The sequence below is a fragment of the Maniola hyperantus genome, chromosome 24 (assembly GCF_902806685.2).
Source record: "Maniola hyperantus chromosome 24, iAphHyp1.2, whole genome shotgun sequence".
In the NCBI taxonomy this organism is placed as follows: domain Eukaryota; kingdom Metazoa; phylum Arthropoda; class Insecta; order Lepidoptera; family Nymphalidae; genus Maniola; species Maniola hyperantus.
In genome coordinates, this window is record NC_048559.1 from 153,175 (window position 1) to 179,690 (window position 26,516).

General features: G+C 40.3%; 2 protein-coding genes across 4 annotated transcripts in view; one reads left to right on the forward strand and one right to left on the reverse strand.

Moving 5' to 3' along the window:
- Positions 1–6,843, forward strand: part of LOC117993369 (protein Skeletor, isoforms D/E-like) — a gene marked incomplete at its 5' end in the record, with an annotated part of 64,935 nt that extends 58,092 nt beyond the window's left edge. Inside the window, 4 exons of the mRNA XM_069506740.1 lie at positions 1,344–1,503; positions 1,983–2,176; positions 2,917–3,144; positions 4,149–6,843. Coding sequence (XP_069362841.1) covers positions 1,344–1,503; positions 1,983–2,176; positions 2,917–3,144; positions 4,149–6,575 — 3,009 coding nt within the window. The remainder of the gene's footprint in view (positions 1–1,343; positions 1,504–1,982; positions 2,177–2,916; positions 3,145–4,148) is intronic.
- On the reverse strand, positions 6,843–24,765 carry flip (flippy). 3 transcript variants are annotated; one of them, XM_069506980.1, is made up of 9 exons: positions 24,747–24,765; positions 21,290–21,477; positions 15,229–15,431; positions 11,828–11,955; positions 11,213–11,303; positions 9,610–9,758; positions 9,062–9,200; positions 8,683–8,803; positions 6,843–7,920 (listed from the first exon to the last, which is right to left on the reverse strand). In XM_069506980.1, exons 2-9 carry the CDS (start codon positions 21,475–21,477, stop codon positions 7,797–7,799), a joined length of 1,143 nt encoding a protein of 380 aa, XP_069363081.1. In that variant the 5' UTR covers positions 24,747–24,765; the 3' UTR covers positions 6,843–7,796. The 3 variants fall into 3 exon arrangements, with proteins under 3 accessions (XP_069363081.1, XP_069363079.1, XP_069363082.1); XM_069506978.1 differs by having other exon boundaries at positions 24,637–24,759; XM_069506981.1 differs by lacking the exon at positions 24,747–24,765 and adding an exon at positions 8,147–8,219 and having other exon boundaries at positions 7,837–7,920; positions 21,290–21,733.
- Positions 24,766–26,516: the final 1,751 nt, after the last annotated feature.

Genomic DNA, 26,516 nt, shown 5'->3' on the forward strand with positions numbered 1-26,516 from the left:
GCGATCATAATAACTTCAGCAACTTTCCATAACTCAGGTACATGTCTTAGTCTAAATGATGCATTTATGAGATTGGTAAGTTTCACTAAAGCTTTCCGAGGTAGGTTTTTTAAAATTTCTCCGGTAATGAGATCATATCCTGGAGATTTTTTTTTGCTTAAATTGAACTTTATTTCTTCAGATACTTCCTTTGGTGTCACAAGTCTGATATTTTGCAGGTCATCTTGTCTTTCTTGTATGTGACAACTGTCTACAATGTAAGTGATTCAATAATAATAAAACTACACCATTATTCTTCTTCCTTTACAACATGGGAGATGTTGCCAAAGGTCACTGGTAGAGATAATATCTTATAGAGATACCTAATATTATATTAATCATAGACGACAGAGCTGCACAGTATTTTGGCTATAACTAAACCATGAGGTAGGAATTTCATGGTTAAATTGACATTTATATACCTTCATTATGCAAAGCCGATCCTTGATAAACATTCGTTGGTTACGGATGAGCAAATATTTCAAAGGCCTTTAATGAACATAGATTTATTATTTGCCACTAATAACTCGTTGGGAGAGCTGAGATAATATTTTGGCACAATCAAAAATAAATTAAGTTATATCCCTTGAAAAGACAGCAAAGTTGGTATTTCCAACTTTCTGAGCAAAATTAAGCATTTATAGCATTTATCAGCAGTTGATATGTAGGTAAAAGGTAAATGTGAAGGTTGCACTGCAGCGCTCCTCGTATTAGCGATTTATTCAAATTTGAACATTTCACGAGAGTCTGGCTTTACGCGGTGTCGAATAAAATGAAAAATTTCCATACGCCGAGATCAAAAGATTCAGGATTCTGTTTCATAGCCTTTGTTATCTTATGTAAAATTATGTAAAATTGTGAGATAATCTGGCGCATTAAAAGGGTTATGGATAATCATCATCACCATGATAACCCAATCACCAGCCCTTTACTGAGCACAGAAAAGGGTTTAGAGTCTATCGTGCTGGGGATTGGCAGACTTTCCACAATTTTTAAGAACAGGCATATGCAACTTTCTTCATGATGCAGCTCTGCACAAAATATGAGGAAATTAAGGGTTCTGTCCTCATGGCGTATTGTGTCCTAAGAATATTGTGTTTCAGTTACAAGATTGCAATGAAGGAATAAGATCGTACGATAGTCTGAATTGTACCTACTGCATGTTCTGAAAAAATTCCTTCTCATCATACAATGATGTAACCACCAAACAGATCTATTTACAAATCGTGTACTGCGCAAGTACAAGGTCAACGATCTCTTTACGCGAAACTCTGGGTAATGTGCCTTTCTTGTGTATGGTGCAGGCAGCGATCATCAGGCCGAACCCGGTGCCCACGCCGAAGCCTGTCCCCCGCGTGAAGCCGTGGGACATCCCCGGTATCCAGTGCTACGAGCCCCCGGACGGCGTGTTCTATGCGCAAATGGGGCCCACCGGTGGGAAGCAGGGCTACCCCGCTATTACTGGTAAGACGTCCACTGCTGGACATATAGGGACATATCCTGCAGGGACTTTCACGGGCCACAGTCCTTCGCTGCCTGAATTCAGCGGCTCCCTGCAACTTATTTGATGTCGTTTGTCCACTTAGTGGGGAGTCTTCCCACGCTGCGCACCTCGCACTGGAAACAGTGCGAGGTCATCTAGCACCGAGGGACCTCAACTATGTCCTGCCCATTGCCACTTCAGCTTCGCAACCCGTTGAGCTATGTCGATTATTCTGGTTCTCCTACGAATCTTATCATTTCTCATTTGATCGCTAGTTACGATTAGATGGAATTTCTGAAATCCTTTCGTGTTGGAGATCTATATACATACATGCATAAACTCAAATTTCTAGATAGAATAAGACCCAGTTTCACACTTACTCGTATATACCTAAGTATTTGCCTGCCTTGCCTTTTCTTTTTACGTCTCAAGTCATTTTCAATGTTTTCTCATTTTCCAGGTCACGTAGGCTGGGGCATATCCTGGTACATCAACGGTCTTCTAATCCCTGAGGTCACTGTGGTTCGTGGCAAGAAGTACACGTTCGTGGTGGAAGGTGGTTCTGACCCCGAGGTGCCGGCGCGCTACCACCCCTTCTACATCACCAACGACCACGTGGGAGGTTACCACCATAAGAGTGATGCAGAAAAGAAGGTTCGTTGAATCGTATGGAGATGCTCATGATTTTCTTTGTTGCGTTCGTTAGGGTAGATTTATAACGTCGTTAACTTTACCAGTTTGAAAATATAATGTTTGTTTTGAACTGGTTCCTCCTTTACCTTTCTACTATCGTATCGCAAGGCATCGTCAAAGGCAGCACCTTACGAAGTCGAAATTCTGCGGACACATTCGAAGCAATTTAATCCTCGTTTCTGATTCGAACCGCTAGGATATGGAACGCTCTTCCAGCATCAGTTTTTCCCTCCATTTGTAACATAGGTACCTTCAAGACTCAAGTAAAGAATGAATAAGCATCTTCTAGGCAAGCGCACTTCACTTTAGGTTGCATCAACCTGCGACCAGTCTATAAATTTAAAAAAAAGTTCTACTGACTAACCGGCCACATTAATCTAAATGGAGACTATCCAACTACGCAGAAAACAAAAAGGACAAAAAAGTGTTCTTTTTAAGTACATTCTATTCCCTCATTGTTATTTTCCAATGAGCCTGCAATCCAACACGATCGGAGAGAGATCAGGTGCAGGATCAACAGCTTTATGTGCTCCGAGGCATGGTGGTGTGATACCGCCAATGTCCCAGCTGTTACGTTACTGTAAGGATTTATTGACAAAAAACTCAACTTTTTTGACACGCCCCGAAACCTCATGATCTGCAGATAAATAAGCTAAACAAATAAAGTAATCATTACCTTAAGATATTTTTTTAATTTCCAGGGTATAGAAATCTACGCTGGAGTCCGACGCACGCGCACTGGAGAATTGATCCCCACTGGAGTCGGTCGCCTCTGCAACTGGACCCCTGACCAGAACGGCCCTGAAGCTGATGAGTACCCGAGCTTCGGAGCTTACCAGAGATCCCTGACCCTCGTGTGTGAGGAAGGAAACCCGGGAGTAGTCACTTGGATCCCTGACAGGAACACCCCGGATACTGTTTATTATCAGGTAAGGGTGAATAGAAAAGTTATTTGAGAAATTTCACGAAAGTAAAACAGTGTTGGCTCTACAGTCATTCGAAGGGTCCTTACCCAACAAGGCGTCATTGTACTTATTGTTATAAATAATTTTTACAGTGGACCAATCCTTAAATCATGATAATTATACTTTGTTTTTACTATTTGAAGGGTTGCTCCCATAAAAAAATGTACAATAAAACGATTGAGTACAGTGACCCCGTTTTGATTTCGGATCCCCTTGCAGAATGACCATGTATATACTTTCTGATATCTCTGTCACCCAGTTTCTACTTTCGTGACGAGAGCTTAAGCTTAAGTTCCTCATTCTATTTCTCATTTTACATCCAAATCTTTTATACGAAAATTGCCGCATGCTAAGATTTTAAATTCCTTTGTAAAAACTTGAATTTGAAAGTTCTCAGATTTACTTGTTCACTATCTCTAAAAGTCTTTGACAGTCTACTACTTACTACTTGTAAAAAGCCTAACGGTACATTTTTGTGTGCAACTTCTATATTATTATATTTCTAGTATTCAGTTTCATAGAATCATACACAACATCTTTAATGATATAAATTGTTTGTTTGACAACTATTTATCGCTAATAAACATTGATTGATAAACAATGACTCTTGAACATACACTAACTACCTTATTAATAATTCATATACATTACACATAACAGGCATTTTATATGTAAATTTCAGTCTGATAAGTTAACGTATTTATCTGATTTGCATTTAATTAGTAGAATACATTTTCATCCTCAGGAATACTGTCTATAATATAATCAATCTCATTTGTATGTGTCTGTTGTATATAATCAATCTCATTTGTATGTGTCTGTTGTATATAATCCTTACTATATTTTCTGTTTCAGCCTTTCAAGTCTTCTATCGCATGAGGTTTACTGTGTTTCTAATTATTTTCATCGGGGAAAGATGTAATTTTTTCAATTTCAAAATCACAATCTTAATATTTTTTCTTTTCTAGTGTTTCACTCACCGCCATCTTGGCTGGAAAATAAACGTGGTAGACGAATGTGACAGTTCAGAGGCGGAAGAAAGTAGAGTCGTTGAGACCTTAGCTCTTCCCGAAGATCTAGCCGGCGAAGAATCTATACAGGTACAGAACCGTGTGAAACCAGACGTAAACTTTTTAAATCAACGCCAAAAAGTAGAGAAAATAATCAATACGAAACAAAATTATAACGATTTCAGTAGCAATAAAGGTGACGGCGGCCTCGTGGGGGAAATATATCCGGAACCACCAAGAAACCTCTATCACGATGAACAAGAGTATGAATCGCCAATAACCAAAGTACAAATCAAAGAAGTCATCGAAGCAGTGGAAAGCTTGGAAGAACAAATGAAAGAAGAAATGATGAGAAATGCAACAAATCCACCGAAGTTATCACAATACCAAGTACACGAAGATGTCAAGGAGCTGTTTGTGCCGGAACAACCGATAAGGGACGGAGACGAATATGTTGTTGATATGGGAAAACTACCAGAGAGTTTCTTGTTGCCACCCAATCTGAAGCCTCAGACCTTACACAACGTTCTACGTCCTAATTCCCCTAACAAACCCATGGGAAACATGCGACCACCATTTCGGAGACCTGCACCTCCTGAGATAAAGTTACGGAGACCTTACCCGATGCATCAAAAAGTAAATAACCCCTATCCTCTGCCAATGCCTAATCCGCATGGGCCTTATGGAGGGTCAAAGAAACCAAACAAATATTCTAATAATCGTCCTCCACCGAACATGAACAGGCCTCCACAATCTAATATTCCACCAATGAAAGCAATGCCACCTTATCATCCACCGAAAAATATTATGAATCGTGGGCCTCCGAAACATACACAAAAACTACCTCATGCACAAGGACAGCCGATTATAATGGGCAAACCAAGTCATAATATTGGAGTGCCACTTCAAAGTCAGACTTTGAGTTTGGGTCACACTGACGTAATCGCCAATCAAGTAGTGCAAAGTCAAATAACTCTCCCCGGAGCCAATGAACCAGTAGCGCAACAAAGTGCTCCTCCCGTGTACTTCAATAAGCCAGGGCAAATCATATTAGGGAAACCTATGGATCATCCACTACCCTTAGATCAGCAAATGATACCAAACAAACAACATAATATGATTCATACGGTGCGAGTGAGTTCTACTCCAATGTCCGACGTTTTCCTCCATTCGTCAACAACACGCCCCAAACAGAATGAAAATACTTACATCCATCCGCAAAATGATATAAAGTCATCTGACTTTATTGGCCAATCAAGTGATTCTTCAACATTTACACCTGCAGTCAATACCGGTTTTAAACCAGACTCTATTGTGATTGAAAGTGGTTTCAAACCCATAATTCGAGAGCCTTTGATGGCCGGTGTGGACAAAATAGCAGATTATCAAGGAAACAACGTGAACAGAAGAGAAGATACAGATGTACAGGAAGATTATGACGAAAATCCTCAGTATATTAACACTAACCATGCATATCCTAGTGACAAAATAACTGAAACATTCGAACCAATGTTTATACCTTCTCCTCCAGATCACATGTTATCGAATGATGATAAAACTAAGGAAGTGTTCCCTAAAAATCACGCCAGGGAAGATAGACCAAATCCAGTATATGTGAAGACTCAAAACGAATTAAACGCTCTATTTGGTAAGAAAAATATGAATCGCGATGTTCCGAGTGACATGGTAATGGAATCAGACAAAGTTAGTCCTCAATATTTACCGCCTGCTTCGAAAAGCTCTAAAGAACATGCACAGAAATTAAAATCAGAACAAACGTTTACAACTTACGATGGAAAAACTGTTTCAGCCACATCGTTAACCAGTGTACCAGAAGTTAAAACTAGTCCTAAAATATTTTCTTCTAAGCTCCCGGCAAATACAGAACTGCTGCTCAAGACCCCACAGTTTGGACCTTTTAAAGGAGAAATTCCTCCAGTTATTGCGGAACATATTAATAAGGACACGACAAGCATTCCTGCGCCCGTATATAAAGATACAAGAACAACACATTTAAAACTTGTACAGTTTTTACGTAAACCGGACTCAACTTCAATAGATGACTTGAAATCAGAAGCAAGTGAGATAACAGAGGAAAAAGTGGAGAAGGAATCTAAAACTGATGATGATGATAATGACCATGAAGATGAAGAAGAATACGAAGAAGATGGAGAAGAAGAAGAAAATAGCAGACGTCGCAAAAGAGACACGAAAGCAGCACAATTCGAAAGAGATACTGCGCATGAAGAAACAACAGTTACAAGTAAAAAAGAAGATGAATCTATTAATCACATAGAGTTTGAAGGCACAAACTCTGCTCCCAAAATTACAAGTTATATGTCAAACTATTTGGTGATTACAACATTATTGCTAAAGTTCTTTTAAATTCCGCTAAGATTATTTATTAATTTATTTATTGGATTAAATTATTGCGCCTTGCCATTGACTGCATTTGGTTGATTATAATACGAGTAAATTATTGTATGTAAGTATTTTAGCTGTGGGAGTCAAAGTTCTCGCATTCGGCTGCTTCTTGACTAGCTCAAACCTCACTGTTACCACTTTATGTTCGTAATGCAATTCGATACTCTGTTAGATTTTAAGGTTTTGTAAATATTTTTTATTTTTAATAATAAAACTAGTATAAAATTTTCATGGATGTTTTATTTCTGTCTATCTTACATCTAGAATATTTTATAACGATCATTATTTCAATAATCTACAAACTTATTTATAACTTTGTTCTTTTAATGAAGTCTGTAACTGTAAAACTTTTAAATAAATTTTAATTCATTTGTGAATCATATAAAAAGAAAAGATGACTGACTGACTAACTAACTGATCTATCAACGCACATTATAAACTCCGGGATGGATCAGACTGCAATGTGGTATACGATGGATGGATAGCTATTACGATGTTGATATCCGCTAAGATAGGATTTTTGAACATTCAACCCTTGTTAATTTCGCGCAAGTTATCAGCCTGGCTATCCAGTGTGGAAATCTAGTCTTGGCACCATTCCACACGGGCATGATTTGTACAGTAATTAGACATGCTAGACACATAACTTAGCAACGAATCCTACTAAATTAGAACTAATCCTAACAATTCACAATACCCGAGGGAGTCTCCTAGCGCCTATGTGCGCACCACCCAAGCACCTCCACAGAGGACTGTCCAGTTTCATAGCCAATGCGCTGAGGAGAGTGTTAGTACTACTCACTAGCCTGCTCATCGTGGACGCGACACGCTTGCGCATGATTGCGTAGAATCTACGCCGTAGATAATCATCCACAAACATTGCCGTCGCACTGCAGTATCGAGGCTTCCTCAATACCGCTCTCAGTACATTGTTATATTAAACGCGCAGGGCACTGCGTGTATTCCGTGCACAGACTGTAAGCCCTAAATAAGGTCAGCTTTACCTGCAACGTGCAAATCTGCGGGCTAACATGTCTCATGCGAGGTGCTCACGTTCCATGTCAGTGTCGTCCCTCAGTCCATCGGTTACATAATATTTAAGCTGTCAGTTATATTACACTCTTAGTTTATTGTACATCTTATTTAACTTCATTTTCGACGATTTTTTGAGTTCAGTTGTCGTTACTGCTTCATCAAGTTGTGAAAAGTGGATATCTTCTTGGTGAGGCGCGTGAAGCTGGCGACCACTTTCCCGTGCTGGTACTGCGAGTCCACCAGCCGCAACACCGATTCACGACGACGACCGCTATACGAAACAGAAAATTAGGGATTAGTATTGTAAACCAAATTTATTTTGTACTAGTTAATATTATAATATTAAGTATATTTAATAATAAAATTAATCAATAGAAGTTTCAAATAAGAGTAAGTCTGCTGAGGTACTGGTGAGGGGTCAAATTAACCATGTTAGAAGGGGTGACACGGCCTCTAGTAGATTATCTAGATTGCGGGGTTCGCCAAGGTGGGCTTACCTCTCCGGAACTTTTCAAAGTTTACATCAATAACCTGATACGTAAGCTCAGGGGTACCAGGATTGGCTGCCATCTGGGAAATGTATATTAACAATCTTAGATATTATGCAGCTTATATGGCGCTCCTGAGCCTCTCAATCAGTGGACTGACAAAACTACTTTCAATCTTCGGTCGTTATGCAAACGTTCATGAGTTGAAATACAAAGTCACTAAATTAAAATTGAAGGCATTTAGAGCGGGAAAGGGTTCGGAGAGGGTGTCTCCGGTATATCTGGATGGTGCAGCAATTTAACTATCTGGGACATATTCTCAACAATGACCTCAAGGACGCCTAGACATAAAAAGAGAGAGAGAGAGAAGAGTGCCCTCGGATTGGTGTAACATGCTTACCCGCAGATTCTCTTATTGTAGTAAACAAGTACCTGCCAGCGTGGCTGCTTAATTTCTGGAGGCGCCATCGCACTTTTGTGCCATAACAATCTGGCGTTTGGGGTCACAAATCCTTTGTCATAGACTTATATTAGCGGATACTCACTGCCTATCCTGCAGGAGCCTCGCAGCGGCGACGATGCTGAGCTGAGCTTTGTCAGTGAGCTCCACGTCACTGCCGCGATGCACCAACTCCTTGATCACTTCTGTTTTTGCTCCTTGACATACTGTCATCATCGAAATACTTTTTTTATTTTAAAAAATCCTTTCTGAAAAATTCATGTCAATGTTGAACTTTGAATGATCCGCAGACGAAGTCAATTAGTAGACTAACGAGACAGTTTTATTATTCTTAGAAGTAGGAAAATTGTCACTAATAGAAGTTGTTGGAAACAATTATTAATCCGATTGAAGGTAACATATCACCAGGACCGTGATCTTCAGTACCTAATGATGGAACGACTAGAGAGAGAGAGAGAGAGTACCGGCTCTAAACAGAGGTGTCCACCCGTTGCTGTCCCGCACGCTGACGTCGCCTCCTCGGTCCATCACGAACTTCACCATGTCCAGCTCGCCGGAGTCCACCGCGCAATGTTCCACACGACACTGGGTCAAGTCGCGAGCCTGCTTTAGAGCCGGAAATAATATTAACTGATGATAACTCTAAAAGAAAAAAGTGACTGACTGATGTATCAACGCACAGCTCAAACTACTGGATGGATAAGGCTGAAATTTGGCATGCAGATAGCTATTATGACGTAGGCGTCCGCTAAGAAAGGATTTTTGAAAATTCTACCCCTAAGGTGGTAAATAGGAGTTTCAAATTTGTGTAGTCCACGCAGACGAAGTAGCAAGCATAAGCTAGTCCTAATGGCTTACTAACATCCCATTTTGCCTATTGGTGTATTCCATTGCGCGGTTCGTATTGTTCTCCGTTAGTTTGAGTAACGTGAGACGTGTTGATGAAGAAGTAGGTATTATATAAGCAGGTACTTTAAAAAATATTATCAACAATAAAGTGGCATAAGTAGACCTGGAAGTCAGCACCCTTCTCCAGCAGGAACTCAGCGACGGGAATGTTAGCAGACAGCACGGCGAGGTGCAGCGGCGTCTGTCCGGTGGACGAGGACTGCTCCACTGCGGCGTTGGCTGACACCAGGTACTTCACCATGCCCAGCTCTCCTGGGGGGACATAGACGTAGAAACAGAAACAGCAACAGACCCATTAACCTATATCTAATAGGTAGATTCCTGCTAATCCGCACTTGACCAGCGTGTTGGACTATGGCCAAACCCGTCTCATTCTGCGAAGAGAGGGAGACCCGTATTCAGGAGTCGATCATGATGGACTATGGCTTAAAACCTATTATTCTGAGAAGAGATCCGAGGGAGAGAAGTCTTCAGTACCCGTGCTCAGGAGCGGTAGTGGCTTGAGATGATGACGGCTCTCTTCATTTATAAACTAGCGCTTGGCTGCAATCTAAACTAGCGCTTGGCTGCAATCTAAACTAGCGCTTGGCTGCAATCTAAACTAGCGCTTGGCTGCAATCTAAACTAGCGCTTGGCTGCAATCTAAACTAGCGCTTGGCTGCAATCTAAACTAGCGCTTGGCTGCAATCTAAACTAGCGCTTGGCTGCAATCTAAACTAGCGCTTGGCTGCAATCTAAACTAGCGCTTGGCTGCAATCACAGCTCACAATTAGTGATGATATAGTCTGAGGTGGAGTTCGCTTGCCTAGAAGATGCTTTCACTCTAAATACTTGACTTCAAGGTACCTAAACCTGTTGATGCCAGAATGGCATTCCATATGTTAACGGTTCGAGTTGACACGAGGAGACAAATCGCTTCTAGGTGTCCGTGGAATTTCCGCTACGAGCGGGACACGGGTGCGAACCTTGACGTTGTCTTGCGGTATGATAGTAGAAAGGTAAAGGAGGAGTCAGGTTTCTGAAATATATAACTCTTACTAGCTGATGCCTGCGACTTCGTACGCGTGGATTTAGTTTTTTAAAACTACCGTGGGAACTCTTTGATTTTCCGGGATAAAAGTAGCCTATGTCCTTCTCCAGGGCTTAAACTATAAACATGCAAAAAATCACGTCGATCCGTTGCTCCGTTGCGACGTGATTGAAGGACAAACAAACACACTTTCACATAATCATAATAGGGGTAGTGATACTGTAGAATATTGATAAATCATGGACACGAGATTTTTGCGCCGACGACGACGTTCCATACTCTTGTGGCGGTTACCACAATAGAAACTAGATGGCGCTGTTCAATCGATGACGTAGTCCCGAACAAATGTACCGCCGATAGTAATCGCACTAACGGAGTTTTCTGCAATCTGGACTATATATAGAAGTTTCAAGACATAACCGTCAGCCCAGCTGGCGCTACCGAGCACAACCAACCGCTCGGTGGGAGATCTCCCCTTTGGTACGGTCGAGCCTGCACACCGCTCCCGTACACTCTGAAGCCCGGAGCGCTGCGGACGCGCGTTTTTATTTATATGGATTTACAAAGCAGCGTGGCGGCAGCGTGGCGGCAGCGCGGCGGCAGCGTGGCGGCAGCGTAGCCTCCGCGCGGCACCTTGCGGCTGAAGGCGCCTTTGGAATGATGCTAAGCACTTTACCTTTCCGCACGGCGGTCGCGAGAGGCGTGTAGCCGCTGTTGCAGTTGATAACCGACATCAGCAGGGGACGCTCCTCTAGCATTTGTTGTACCTGTGCAGCACGCGAATTACATTGTTAGAGTATTAACATTTAGAGGCTATTACCGCAACACTATAACGGGAGACACCCTGCACACCCGCACGTCACCCGCGCTACCCCGCACCGCGGGTTACCCCCCCGATTGTCATCTCGAACTGTCGCGTACTAAACGTACCTAATTACGAGTTGAATAAAGAACATTGTTTTGAAGTCGATTACTGAATTCTGTGGTAATGTTAGATTGTCCAAGGTAAAGAGTAGGTATGCTATGTTCATCTCTAGGATGCTAGCCTACGTCTATGGATTTTTTTTAATTTATTTATAACAAGCGTACCAGCGGTGAGCCAGTTTGTTGGCCATGTTACAGTACGCGGTAGAAAATAATGACCTTAAGAAGGAGATAGCGGATTTGTAGAGCATTGTCTCTGTCGTTGAGACCGACAAAACGTTATATAGGTATGAGGGACAGAGACCAAGCTCTACAAAGCTGTAAAGGCCGATGTACATTACTTTCTGCCGCGTGCGGCGTGCTGTACCTGCTTGAGGTATCCGCAGCGCACCGCCATGCAGAAGCACACGGCCGACGTGCCATCCGTGTCGGTGTTGGTCCAAGTCTCCCCGGACCACGGGGACTCCAACCACGCCCCTTGCCTCACCACTCCAGCTGTGCTGGAAACAGTTGTCTTACTTATCGTCTATCTACATCGTTAGTTTTAGTATTCGCAAAAACTAAAACATATGTCGAATATTTTTACATAAAGAATACTTAAATAGGTATAATTTCAAAAATATATAATGAAAATTTACAAAGTTATAAGCTTTTTGTGTTAAGTCATTGTTCCGCAAAAACATGGTCACCCCAAGCAAGCGCCTGTGAGCGAGCGGGACGGCTGGCGTCGACCGTGCGCGCTCCCGCTCGCGCGGCTCCAGTCAGCTGGTGCATGCGGTCATTCAACTCGGTCTATTATTTTATGGTCAAAATATAACCCGTCCCGTAGTAAAAATGATTGCAATTGATTCTGTTACTGATTCTGAACAAACTTTTTTCAGGTTAGTTTTAGTAAAACTAACATTGTATATGAGTGTAATTAGAACGCTGGCATAAAGGAAGACAGGAAGAAGATAGTACTTATGATTACTGATAAGATACCACAAAAATATATGCGAAAAACATATTTAAATAACCTGTATTTTTTAAAAGTTTGCAATGTATTGCAAATAAAACATTTGATGAGTAAATACACGCCACGGGGTCAATGGGGGTGGGGCATTGACCCCGAGTTTTGCACGCTATACATTGCGGGTTTGAAAAACACTAAACCACTAAAACTACAAGTATAAGGCAAATGGTTATTGGTGTTTGGATGTGTTTGGATAGTATAATAAGAGCGCTAGTTTGTCGCCATCGTTGTAATTACACCCTGTACAAAGGAACCCAGGTCGTCGTCCTAGTCAGCAGTCTCCTACTCGGAAAGTCCGAGCGAATCACTGACTTTTCAGATTTACTGCGTTTATAAGCTTTTAAATAAAATATCAGTTACTTTAACGGTGAAAGAAAGCATAGAGGGGAAACCTGCGACCTGCAACCTGCAACCTGCAACCTGCAACCTGCAACCTGCAACCTGCATGCCTCAGAGTTCTGAGTGCACAATGTTCTCACAGGTGAGTGAAGCCTGCCAAACCCTTCTCGTTCTGAGAGGAGACCCGCGGGGTGATTACGTAAAACGTTGCAGTAGCGACAGCAACGCGACAGCAACGCGACAGCAGTAGCAGACAGCGACAGTTCATTTGCTGTCTCTCTTCTTCTTCTTCTTATTTTGCTTTGTGGCTATATTGCTGTCTCTCTCTAGCCGGGCGTTTGACAGCAATGATCGCGAGATACGCCTGTCGCAAGTCTGTCGCGAGATACGTCATCACCCCGCCCGCGCCGCACTCAGGTTCTTCTAAGCGGTGATAGACTACCAAACAATAAATTAAGAATCCATTACGAGAATCTAATTATAGGAATTCAATTGCCTATGTCTATATTCTGTCGATATTACTTCAATTAGTATTAATACAATTAGCAAGGTGAAGGCACCTATTGCCGGGCCGCCGGGCGCCGGGCGCCGGGCACCGGGCGCAGGGCGCCGGGCGCCGGGCAGGTATATAGTAGGTAGTGGATATAGGCGGGCGGATAATTTTCGCCGACGGCTATTAATTTATTGAGTAAACCTTGACCCCACTCGCCTGATTGGTCGGTAATGGACCGGAATGATTTATTACCTCACAACCGTTGCAAATATTGTACTGGAGTCATATCCAGAACTAGCTGAACCGAGCCGGTTTCGCTGGAGTGGGGTTTTTGAAAATAGGTGAGGGAATTGCCCAAAAGCTTAATTTGCTATAATCCGCTGAAACGAGTCTAATCTGTATGGTGCAACATGCAGCATGCGACATGCACCACCCGCCCTCCCACTGCTAAACATGCAGGAAAAACCAGCCACCAGGCAAGCTATACGCACCACCACACAAATCCCAAAACACACTCGACGCTATTGTGGATTGTAAGGTCTACATCTCCTGAGGATGCTGCGGTGTCAGGGCGAAACGTGCGTCGAGCGTGTTTTGCGATTTGTGTGGTGCTGCGTGGTGGCAACCCTGGGCACGCACCTCTAACTTTTCGGAGTTATGGGCGTTTTAATAAAAATATCACCTATTTTAACGGTGAACGAAAACATCGTGAAAAATCCTACATGACTGAGTTCTCCATCAAAAAACATTTATTATAGAAATCGCTGCCCAACCGTTGAGTTCAAGCATCGATGTATGATAATATGTCGATGAGTTCAAGTCACACCAACTCGCAGCACAAGCTTCAAACTTACTTTCAGAGGAAATTGGGAATATTAGTCATGATTAACATGGAAAATATTTTTTTTTTAAAAAAGGTCGCGGTTAGGCAAATATTTTGACGTCCAATAGCGCATCTTGTAATAAAAAAAATCATCAAATTCAGAACAAGCGTTCCCTCCGTAATCGACGACGTATTTGAAGCAGTTTCAGAAACGCGTGCGTAGATCCTTAAACGAGCCTCAAACAACATAAACCTTTGTTTAGCATCAAGAAACACTCGGCCTTCGGTCGCCGCTCAAAGAGTCTCCGAGACAAAGGTACGTTTTCCACTCCATTGTGTACTCTGATGTTTGGGCCGCGCCGCTGCGCCGCGCCGCCGCGCGCCGCTTTGACGTTACGAATCATTTTCTTAAATGAAAGAGCACATTATGCGATTACCGATTTTCTGTCTTGTTGTTAGAAACACATACCTGCTTAGACTGATTTTTATTTTTTTAGAGTTCCGTACCTCAAAAGGTAAAACGGAACCCTTACAGGATCACTTTGTTGTCGGTCTGTCAAGAAACCTACAGGGTACTTCCCGTTGACTTAGAATCATGAAATTTAGCAGATAGGTAGGTCTTATAGCAGACAGTACGAGAAAAATATGAAAACCGAGAATTTGTGGTTATATCACAAGTAAAAAAAATTAAATTGTGGTCATGAACTAATAATTACTATTTTAAATTTTGAAGTACGATAACTATATCAAATTGGTCATCATATGAAAGGGCTTCACCTGTGCATTCTAAAACAGATTTTTATTTATTTTTTGCGTCATAGTTTTTAAATTTTCGAACAAAATGTGGAAAAAATACGACTGCATCTAGTACGGAACCCTCGTGCGCGAGCCTTACTCAGACTTGGCCAGGTTTTTAAAGAATATTAGCCAAGTTTATCATGCTGACTAATATTCCCTTTCCACTTCAACTAAACGTAAAGCTTGTGTTAGGAGTAGGTACGCCAAAGTACTAGGTAATAGGCTATCATGGCTCTAAAAACAAGGAAGTAACTCTCCAATTTTCCCCAATTTTTCAACCTTTGTGACATATTTTACGCTCACTTGAATCATTTCCCTTGTCTTTTTCACATTCCTCTTGACCTGCTTCCTCTATAAGTCCGTGAACCGTTTCCTCGTCTCCATAATGCTGTACCAGACTTTCCGCCAAGTTGGTGACAGCAGTGGACTTGATGAGGACTCGCATGCGGAACCTGTGCGGGTGACAAGGCGCTAGGTTGTCAATTGTCTTTGTTGGTTTGCCGCCACTGAAAATAAATAAGAAACGATTACATTTACCGTACCCTACTCAAGTAATCGCAACTCTATCAAAAAGCCTTCGCTATCCGTCCATCTGTCAGTCCGTCTGACTGTCAGCGGGCTGTATCTCATGAACCGCAATAAGTAGAGAGTTGAATTTTTCACAATACAATAATATAATTATTTGACTAGCTGACGGCAAAGACGCGCCGCAAAGCGATTGAGCATTCGAGTACGATGACGCGTTGAAACCGTTGCTTGCGCATTGCAATCGACGCATTCAGTCAGTAGCTCGATTTTGTATAACCTGCATCAATCATTATTTCAATCTCAGTTGTTCTGATTGGCTGAATTTGTGCGATTCTTGTAGCAACAATGCATTGTAGCCAATAGTGAGCGAGCGTCAACCAATCAAAGGTGATTGCGATCGTGACATTGTAGCTGTCATTGTACCGCAATGGAGCGGCTGGTTTGCTCGCTTCCATCTGAATGACACAGGTGAAATCACAAAATAAATCTGTAACCGCTAATTTTAATTTTGATTTATACAGGCCTAAGTATTGTATCTACCAATTAAAATTTGGACATAGTTAAAGTTAACTGTATTTACATTATACCTACATTGTAAAACCTAATTAACACGCTTTTGTATTGGGAATTAGCCCATCAATAACCGGAGCTCGTATCGCAATTACTAGGTAGTGACCACTAGCGTGCCTGCTAAAGGTCATAGCTCACTAGAGCCACCCAGCACCCGACCAGCATCACCTCTTCATTTGTCCACTCGTTGTCGACAACTGATCTTCTTGCTGCACGTGCAAGCACGCGATCCATTCAAAACCCGTGGGTGAGTAACGCAAGATAAGCGTGTATAAGATAAATGGTTAGAGTTGCTATTTATTTCTTGAAATTGCTACTAAACTCTTTAGATTTTGCTTAAGAATTAATTCTAAACCATTGACATTTTATTTGTAAACAGAGGCACGTCAAAATGATAGACAAAATACTACAGACGTAACAGATAATATATAGCAGCTAATCCAAAGGTCTTACATGGTGAAATTGATTTTATTATATTTTAGAAGTAAAGTAATTGTAGATTTAAATAGAGTATAATGTGGAATTTTGAAGTGTATAAATTTAAAACTAAAGTTTAATCTCTATTGTCGACTCTATTGAATTTGAGTTTTATATGGTATCATTATACTTATGGAAAGGGTAGCCAAAGGGCTATAAATGGCTCTGCTTTGACGGTAGAAATCATTAATTTTCCTATTTTTAATAAGAAGCTGTGACATACCTACAGGTACGAATATTGTTGATTTTATATTTCTATTGTTATACTATGTATGTTGTTTTATGTGTTGGTTAATGTGTAATTTGTTATACATCTGGTATTCCTTTGTAATAGTTTATGCTTATACCCTATGTGGGTTGGATATGTTATGGTAATACCTACCATAGTTGTATCTATTTTTCAATAATTGTAAATAGACACCGCCGAGTTTTTTCTTGCCAGTTCTTTCTCTCGGTAGATATGCTTTTTCGAACTGGCGGTAGATTTTTCTTAAAGGAAATAATAAATTATATAATGATAAAGCAATAATTAATGGTAAAGATAAACTTTGATTTGGAGGGACTTTTCCCTGAATAAAACAGTTTATTTCCTTATACAATCTTTTATTTTGTTTTCTACCTTCAACCACGCCCTAGCTTTTTGATAACGAACTAAGGTTTAGGCTCTCAGTAGGTGATTCCTGACTCTATTGTCTCTATACTTCTGAGGTTAATCTAGCATCAGAAGTGGGATACGATATGGCTGAATTGTGCCTTTTCTAATGCAGTTTGTACAAGTTTCAGAAATACCGGCGAATTCGGATGGCTTTGTGAAAAGCCATCAAAGATGTTCCAACAGGCGTTGTGATGACTGACGTCCACGAGAGGTACCACAATGGACATTGGATACCCTAAATCTGGAAATCTTAATATGAAAATATGGTATGAAAAAAAAAAGTGAAAGTGAATTAAAACTTTTTTGCAAGACAATTTTTCAGGCAGGTAGGCCTTAGAAAGTTTTATTGCGTAATCATGGACCTATTAATACTCTGTGTAATGTAGTAACACAGTTTCATAGTACCTGTCGTCATTTTATTTGTTTTAAAACTAATTGTATTATAGAAATAAAGATGTGGGTACTAAATAAATAAAATTTTTGCGGGTAATTTTGTGTTCAGTATAGATGTTCTGTTTCAATGACTCAGATTAATGTTTGAAGGTGTTTAATCGCATGATGTCCCAGCTAGTAACACAAATCGATATTACGTAAATTAATGTTAAAAATTTGCAGGTAGTTAGTTGGTATGAAATTTTTATTAAATGATCATACGATAAAATGTGGTTAAATGTCAGACTGACCGAGCGGTGAAAAACTAAAGCAAGTTTGTCAGTAAATATTTACTGATGATTAATTTGTGTTCTATTTTAATTTACGTCTGACGTCTAGCCGTATATTCGTAATTTATATGATAGTGATGTTGACATTGAATCATTGAATATTGTTTTACGAGTGATGAGTCATCTTACTTTTTTTTTAGTTATGTTCTTGAGGCATTTCCTATGTAAGTACTTCGAGAACGAAGTACTTTTCAGGTTGGCCGAATAGATGTATATAATTTATTTATGTGTTACATAATGACAGAGAGAAAAGAAGGAAAAAAAAGAACCAAAAAAAAAAAAGAAAAAAAAAATTTTTTTTTTGTTGTAATTTTGTTTCAAATTAAGAACAATACAGAAATACATATTGCATCATTCGTTAAATATTGATGATTCATTGATCAGAAACGCGATTAGCGTGGCCATTTTTGTAAATTTGCTATTGACTTTGCATCGGAGTTCTCACTCGCGAAACGTAGAGATGAAAGATTTGTGATACCTACCTACAATAATTAAGAAATTTTGTTGGAGTTTATTTTTGTAGTTTTTATATAAGGATAGGTTAGGCTGCTGATGTCTTATCCTGTTGCTATGCCGCTAAGTCTAGTAGCTACTGATTGTTTGATGTCATTGTTTTTTTATAAATACCCACCGTTATGTAATGTGATGTAATGGATCTGCCAAACCACACTTGGCCAGCGTGGTGGACTATGGTCAAACCTGAAACCTAAATTTAGAATATTGGAGTTTAGAGATTCTTGACTACCCACTTGTGTTTGATATTTTTTAATTCCGTAGGTTTTTGTTTTGAATAATACTTTTTATTTTCTGACGTTTTTGATGTTTGAAATGTTTTAATTTTTGAACATGGATTTTCTTGTATTTAACTATTTTTGATATTGATTACTTCTTTGACGATCTTTTTAATGTAAATTATTTTTGTGTGATATTTTTTGACATTTTAATTTTTGGTACCTACCTTCATATGTTTTTATTTACTACCTTTTTGGATTTTATATTTTATTTATGAAAAATTGTATAGTGGTAGGTATATGGATCAAAACCAATGGTGTTAAGGGACAATTTTATGATGTTTACGATGTTGCCTTAAAACCAATGGTGTTGAAGGATATTTTGTAGATGATACTTTAAAACGTTGGAACCAACAGTGTTAAAAAGTATTTTTATAATATCGCTTTAATACCAGTGGTGTTAAAAATATTTTTTGATATTGGTTTAAAACCAATGGGGTTAAAGGATATCTTGTTTGGAAACATAATATGTGCTGTGGCGAGAAAAATATATCTTGTATTTTTTAGAGCAAACTGTGTGGTGATTTTGAACATGTTTTATTTTATTTTATGGTGGCCACAGACATGTTGTTTAAAAAAAATGTTTTGATGTTGTTTAACAACTTTATTTACTTAACGAATTGTTTGTTTTTATTTTGTTGCTTCGAGAACGAAGCAATTGTCAGTTTGGCCGTATAAGATAAATGGTTAGAGTTGCTATTTATTTCTTGAAATTGCTACTAAACTCTTTAGATTTTGCTTAAGAATTAATTCTAAACCATTGACATTTTATTTGTAAACAGAGGCACGTCAAAATGATAGACAAAATACTACAGACGTAACAGATAATATATAGCAGCTAATCCAAAGGTCTTACATGGTGAAATTGATTTTATTATATTTTAGAAGTAAAGTAATTGTAGATTTAAATAGAGTATAATGTGGAATTTTGAAGTGTATAAATTTAAAACTAAAGTTTAATCTCTATTGTCGACTCTATTGAATTTGAGTTTTATATGGTATCATTATACTTATGGAAAGGGTAGCCAAAGGGCTATAAATGGCTCTGCTTTGACGGTAGAAATCATTAATTTTCCTATTTTTAATAAGAAGCTGTGACATACCTACAGGTACGAATATTGTTGATTTTATATTTCTATTGTTATACTATGTATGTTGTTTTATGTGTTGGTTAATGTGTAATTTGTTATACATCTGGTATTCCTTTGTAATAGTTTATGCTTATACCCTATGTGGGTTGGATATGTTATGGTAATACCTACCATAGTTGTATCTATTTTTCAATAATTGTAAATAGACACCGCCGAGTTTTTTCTTGCCAGTTCTTTCTCTCGGTAGATATGCTTTTTCGAACTGGCGGTAGATTTTTCTTAAAGGAAATAATAAATTATATAATGATAAAGCAATAATTAATGGTAAAGATAAACTTTGATTTGGAGGGACTTTTCCCTGAATAAAACAGTTTATTTCCTTATACAATCTTTTATTTTGTTTTCTACCTTCAACCACGCCCTAGCTTTTTGATAACGAACTAAGGTTTAGGCTCTCAGTAGGTGATTCCTGACTCTATTGTCTCTATACTTCTGAGGTTAATCTAGCACGTGCGAGCAACGGTTTTTTTTTTTTTTTTTTTTAATAGATATAGCGAGCAAACGAGCAGGCGGGTCACCTGATGTTAAGTGATTACCGCCGCCCATGAACATTTGCAGCACCAGATGAGCCGCCGATGCGTTGCCGGCCTTTTAGGAATTTGTTGGTCCGCCCCTTGAATAACCCCATGTTATAATCTAGTGGGAACACCGCCGATGGGAGTTGGTTCCACAGTTTGCACGTGCGTGGAAAGAAGGATCTGGCGCAGCGGACGGTCGAAGTGCACCAGACACCCAGATGGTGAGGGTGGAATTCCTTACGGTGGCGCGCGGTGCGGTTGTAGAAAAAAGAGGGTGGAATGAGGTCAAAAAGCTCTTCAGAGCACTCCCCATTATACAGGCGATAGAACACGCATAGAGAGCTAACGTCTCTGCGGTTTGTCACCGCCATTTGCGCCTGGTCCGGAGGCGCTCCGGAGTTGATCTAGTAAGAGCACACCCATACACTCGAGGCGAGGCGGTGCTGGTCACTGGTCGGGTGCCGGGTGCCGGGTGCCGGGTGCCGGGTGCCGGGTGCCGGGTGCCGGGTGCCGGGTGCCGGGTGCCGGGTGCCGGGTGGGTGTGATGAGCTATGACCGTAGTACCTGCTGGTAACAATGAACGTGCGAGCGTTGACAGCTCATTAATTAGCCGCCATTGAGAGCGAAGCTGCATTATACACCCTCCAGCATAATGTAGGTATTGATTGTTTTCGTAATTATTACATTCACTCCCCTGTTCGGGGGTTGGGGGTTCGACTCCGGGCACGCACCTTTAATTTTTGGGTATTATGTGCGTTTTTAGCAATTAAATATGCACACATTACCTTTGCATATTTAATTGCTAAAAACAGATAGACAGACATACTTTGACATTTTTTTTTATAGCTTGGCTGCAATCACACCTGCTGGCTGCTGGCGGGTGATGATGGAGCCTGAGATGGAGAGAGATATAACATCAGTATGGATGTATATAGAAGACAATAAAAATGACCAGTAAACCACCACCCAAGGTGGGATCTTCTCCTTCTTCTCCACTTTATACAGCAGCCGGTTGCCCAGGCAGCTGTACAGGCCGGCGGAGAAGGACAGAGTGATGTCGCGACTCGTTCTCCCTTCCACTGCTGGGGGCGGCGGCTTCCAGGTGCAGAAGTGACGTACCAAGGATTGTTGAAGACTCATCTAAATATATAAAATGAAACGATGACCAACTGACTGACTGATCTATCAACGCACAGCTCAAACTACTGGACGGATCGGGCTGAAACTTGGCATGCAGATAGCTATTATGACGTCGACATCTATTAAGAAAGGATTTTTAAAATTCAACCCCTTAAGGGGTTTGAAATTTGTGTAGTCCACGCGAACGAAGTCGCGGGCATAAGCTAGTCTAAATATATAAAAGGAAAAGATGACTAACTGACTGAGATACAGTAGGTAAGAAAAAGGAATTTCGAAAATTCAAGTCAAGGGGTAAAATAAGGGTTTGAAAGTGTACTGTGTAGTCGACGCGGACGAAGTCGCGGGCATAAGCTAGTTCGATAAAAAGTAAGTACTTAAATCAAAATAAAAACCATTTGGCGAAATTCATACTTCCATTCCATACTTTATATTATACTAGCTGATCCCCGCGGCTTCGCCCGCGTAGATTTAGGTTTTTAAAGATCCCGTATAGCCTATGTCACTCAGGAATAATGTAGCTTTCTACTGGTGAAAGAATTTTTAAAATCGGTTCAGTAGTTCTGGAGATTACCCCCTACAAACAAACTTAACGACATTACCTCTTTATATAATACTAGCTGATCCCCGCGGCTTCGCCCGCGTAGATTTAGGTTTTTAAAGATCCCGTATAGCCTATGTCACTCAGGAATAATGTAGCTTTCTACTGGTGAAAGAATTTTTAAAATCGGTTCAGTAGTTCTAAAGATTACCCCCTACAAACAAACTTAACGACATTACCTCTTTATATAATACTTCGCCCGCGTAGATTTAGGTTTTTAAAGATCCCGTATAGCCTATGTCACTCAGGAATAATGTAGCTTTCTACTGGTGAAAGAATTTTTAAAATCGGTTCAGTAGTTCTAAAGATTACCCCCTACAAACAAACTTAACGACATTACCTCTTTATATAATACTTCGCCCGCGTAGATTTAGGTTTTTAAAGATCCCGTATAGCCTATGTCACTCAGGAATAATGTAGCTTTCTACTGGTGAAAGAATTTTTAAAATCGGTTCAGTAGTTCTAAAGATTACCCCCTACAAACAAACTTAACGACATTACCTCTTTATATAATACAACGGGCCGTGCAGCAGAAATCGTAATATTTTAATTTCGCCATAACTTCAAAACCAAACGTCCAATTTTAATCATTCAAAGACCAAATATTATCTCCATAAACTGTTCTTAGTGATGAAATCATTTATTTTGATAAGGATTAATAGCATGAGTAAAATAAACGCGTTTAAATGTAGTCCAAAAAAAATTCAAGATTTTTAAATAAAAAAATGGTTGCTGTGCCTCACTCGACATAGATGGGTATAGTGTGTCGCGGACTTTTTTGTAGATATTTATAAGATCTACAATTAATTAGAACATTTTATGGTTCTATCTTTTATAGTTTAGGCAGCGTACGCAAAATAAGTAACTTTTCTGGTTGATTTTTTACACCTTGTGTCCGAAAAACCCAAATATCTTACGGAACCCTATTTTTTTCCAAAATAAAATATAGCCTATGTTACTCGTGGATAATGTAGCTTTCGAATGGTGAAAGAATTTTTAAAATCGGTCCAGTAGTTTTTGAGCCTATTCAGTACAAACAAACAAACAAACAAACAAACAAACAAAGTTTTCCTCTTTATAATATTAGTGTAGACAACGGGACGTGCAGCAGAAATCGTAATATTTTAATTTCGCCATAACTTCAAAACCAAACGTCCAATTTTAATCATTCAAAGACCAAATATTATCTCCATAAACTGTTCTTAGTGATGAAATCATTTATTTTGATAAGGATTAATAGCATGAGTAAAATAAACGCGTTTAAATGTAGTCCAAAAAAAATTCAAGATTTTTAAATAAAAAAATGGTTGCTGTGCCTCACTCGACATAGATGGGTATAGTGTGTCGCGGACTTTTTGTAGATATTTATAAGATCTACAATTAATTAGAACATTTTATGGTTCTATCTTTTATAGTTTAGGCAGCGTACGCAAAATAAGTAACTTTTCTGGTTGATTTTTTACACCTTGTGTCCGAAAAACCCAAATATCTTACGGAACCCTATTTTTTTCCAAAATAAAATATAGCCTATGTTACTCGTGGATAATGTAGCTTTCGAATGGTGAAAGAATTTTTAAAATCGGTCCAGTAGTTTTTGAGCCTATTCAGTACAAACAAACAAACAAACAAACAAACAAACAAAGTTTTCCTCTTTATAATATTAGTGTAGATGTAGATTAGTGTAGAAATGCGAAAGTGTGTCTGTCTGTCTGTCTGTCTGCTAGCCTTTCATGGCTCAACTATTCCACCGATTTTGACGAAATTTGGTACAGCGATAGCTTGCATCCCGGGGAAGGCCTACTTTTTATCCCGGAAAATCAAAGAGTTTCCACGGGATTTTCAAAAACCGAAATCCACGCGTACGAAGTACATACCTTGGCCGAATACTTGGCCAATAATAATCAAGTCACAATCCTTCACTCATACCTGTTGTGGCCACAACTAGACACTTGGTCGTACTAGGTGGACCAACTTCTTATTGCTATCCGATCACAGGGCGCACCAGTACCGACAGTCAATTTTCCGTTCGAAAAGAGCAACCGCCGAGTTTCTTGCTGGTTCTCGCTAGTTACGGCATTCCTAACTAAAGACAGATTCTTTTGACGATTCAAAAGCACTTGAAAACGTTTATTGGTATAAAAAACCTTCCGGGTTTATATTTGGGATAATTGTCTCAATCAAATGGGTCAAAATCTTTTTATCACGTGCCAATAATATTATGCTAATTTTAAACCTCGAATTACTCGTCTGTTTGTTTAAAGAAAGAGCAAGAAACTGAAGCGTATTTAACTTTGTCACATCAATAGTATCGTTGCTAAGGCGGGAGTTCATATATCGATCTTATGTTTAGACTAGCTGATGCTTGCGACTTCGAACGCGTGGACTAAGATTTTTAAAAATCCCGTGGGAACTCTTTAATTTTCCGAAATAAAAAGAATTCCTGCTATCTCTGTACCAAACGTCAAAATCTGTTAAACAGATGGACCGTGAAAAGCTAGCAGACAGACGGACACACACTTTCACACACACACACACACACACTTTCGTATTAGCATACTTACCTACCTATTACCTAACTTGTGTAAACGAAAGTCTAAAATGGACTGTGGGATATCATTATACTTAGAGTCCCCACTCCCCGGAAAAGTGTCTCTGAAAACGAATAGCTTACTTAATGACGTCATCGACAGCCTGCAAGCACTTGGCGGCTAGCGAGTAGCGAGTAGCGAGTAGCGAGTAGCGAGTAGCGACACCATTGCACCTTCCTTGAGCTAAACTTCATATTATAGGTACCCATGGTGTCCGTAATTAAGTAAAACTTTCATCTCTATTATTTACATCATCATCATCATCAACCAATAAACGTCCACTGCTGGACATAGTTCTCGCGTAGGGACTTCCACACGCCATGGTCTTGCGCCGCCGCCATCCAGCGGCTCCCTGCGACGCGTCCGTCCACCGGTTATTTACCTACATAACTACTATATATTTTAATGTAGATAACGGATTAAAATATGTCGTTAAACCACAAAATAAGCATAAAATCATTAGTCTGCTATATTTAACTATCTGGTTGATTTAGTGTCTCTGGTTTCATCTTGATCAACCCATTGCCAGCTCACTACTGAGCACGGGTCTCCTTACAGAACGAGCCATAATAGGCCATAATTCGCCATAGTTGGGGTTACGTCAAAAGATCTCTGTAAGTTAATAGCTTCTGAGACATGGTCGCTAACTCTGGGCCTCAGAGTCACTCAGCGGGCGATGGATCTGAGACATGGTCGCTAACTCTGGGCCTCAGAGTCACTCAGCGGGCGATGGATCTGAGACATGGTCGCTAACTCTGGGCCTCAGAGTCACTCAGCGGGCGATGGATCTGAGACATGGTCGCTAACTCTGGGCCTCAGAGTCACTCAGCGGGCGATGGATCTGAGACATGGTCGCTAACTCTGGGCCTCAGAGTCACTCAGCGGGCGATGGATCTGAGACATGGTCGCTAACTCTGGGCCTCAGAGTCACTCAGCGGGCGATGGATCTGAGACATGGTCGCTAACTCTGGGCCTCAGAGTCACTCAGCGGGCGATGGATCTGAGACATGGTCGCTAACTCTGGGCCTCAGAGTCACTCAGCGGGCGATGGATCTGAGACATGGTCGCTAACTCTGGGCCTCAGAGTCACTCAGCGGGCGATGGATCTGAGACATGGTCGCTAACTCTGGGCCTCAGAGTCACTCAGCGGGCGATGGATCTGAGACATGGTCGCTAACTATGGGCCTCAGAGTCACTCAGCGGGCGATGGATCTGAGACATGGTCACTAACTCTGGGCCTCAGAGTCACTCAGCGGGCGATGGAGAGAGCTATACTTGGGGTTTCTCTACGTTATCGAATTAGCAACGTCCATAGAAGATTAGAGTAACCAATATTCAATAAGTGTGAAGTGGCAATTTGCTGGGCAACATAGTTCAAAGAACTGATAGAGCTTAGGATCCCAAGTTGTTCCCAAGCTTTAGTAGACCGCCCCACTTAGTAGACATGACATCAACTGAATGCAGGGAACCGCCGAATCAAGGTGGCGCGAGACCACGCGGGTGAGGAAGACCCTACAAGAGACTTAAATAGCAGCAGTAGACGTCTATCGATTGACAAAAACAACGATATGGAAGACTGTTGCCCAACGGTGAAATATTTTAAGACATAAGAAGATTTCTGTGAAAAAGTAGAGCTAAAGATAGAATTTTAAATTTTTGACATGTCAATCTTTGGCATTGTTTAAATGATAGGTGATTCATGATTGAGTTCACAAATACAATTCGTTAAAGTTCTCATCAGATTTTGATGTGCGATTGTATGCTAATTAGCAGGAACCTCATACAACATTACTTATATCTAAAAAGCTTTCAAGACGAGAATTAAAAAGAGCAGTGCTCCGTTCGACGATTAT

What these genes read in the sequence shown, in the direction of transcription:
- flip (XM_069506980.1), bottom strand. Translation starts at nt 21,477, where the DNA reads ATGAGTCTTCAACAATCCTTGGTACGTCACTTCTGCACCTGGAAGCCG. An exon ending in AGAAGGGTGCTGACTTCCAG is followed by an intron (nt 9,201 to 9,609) that starts GTCTACTTATGC and finishes GCTCTAAAGCAG; the next exon opens with GCTCGCGACTTGACCCAGTG. An exon ending in GACACCTCTGTTTAGAGCCG is followed by an intron (nt 8,804 to 9,061) that starts GTACTCTCTCTC and finishes CGATGATGACAG; the next exon opens with TATGTCAAGGAGCAAAAACA.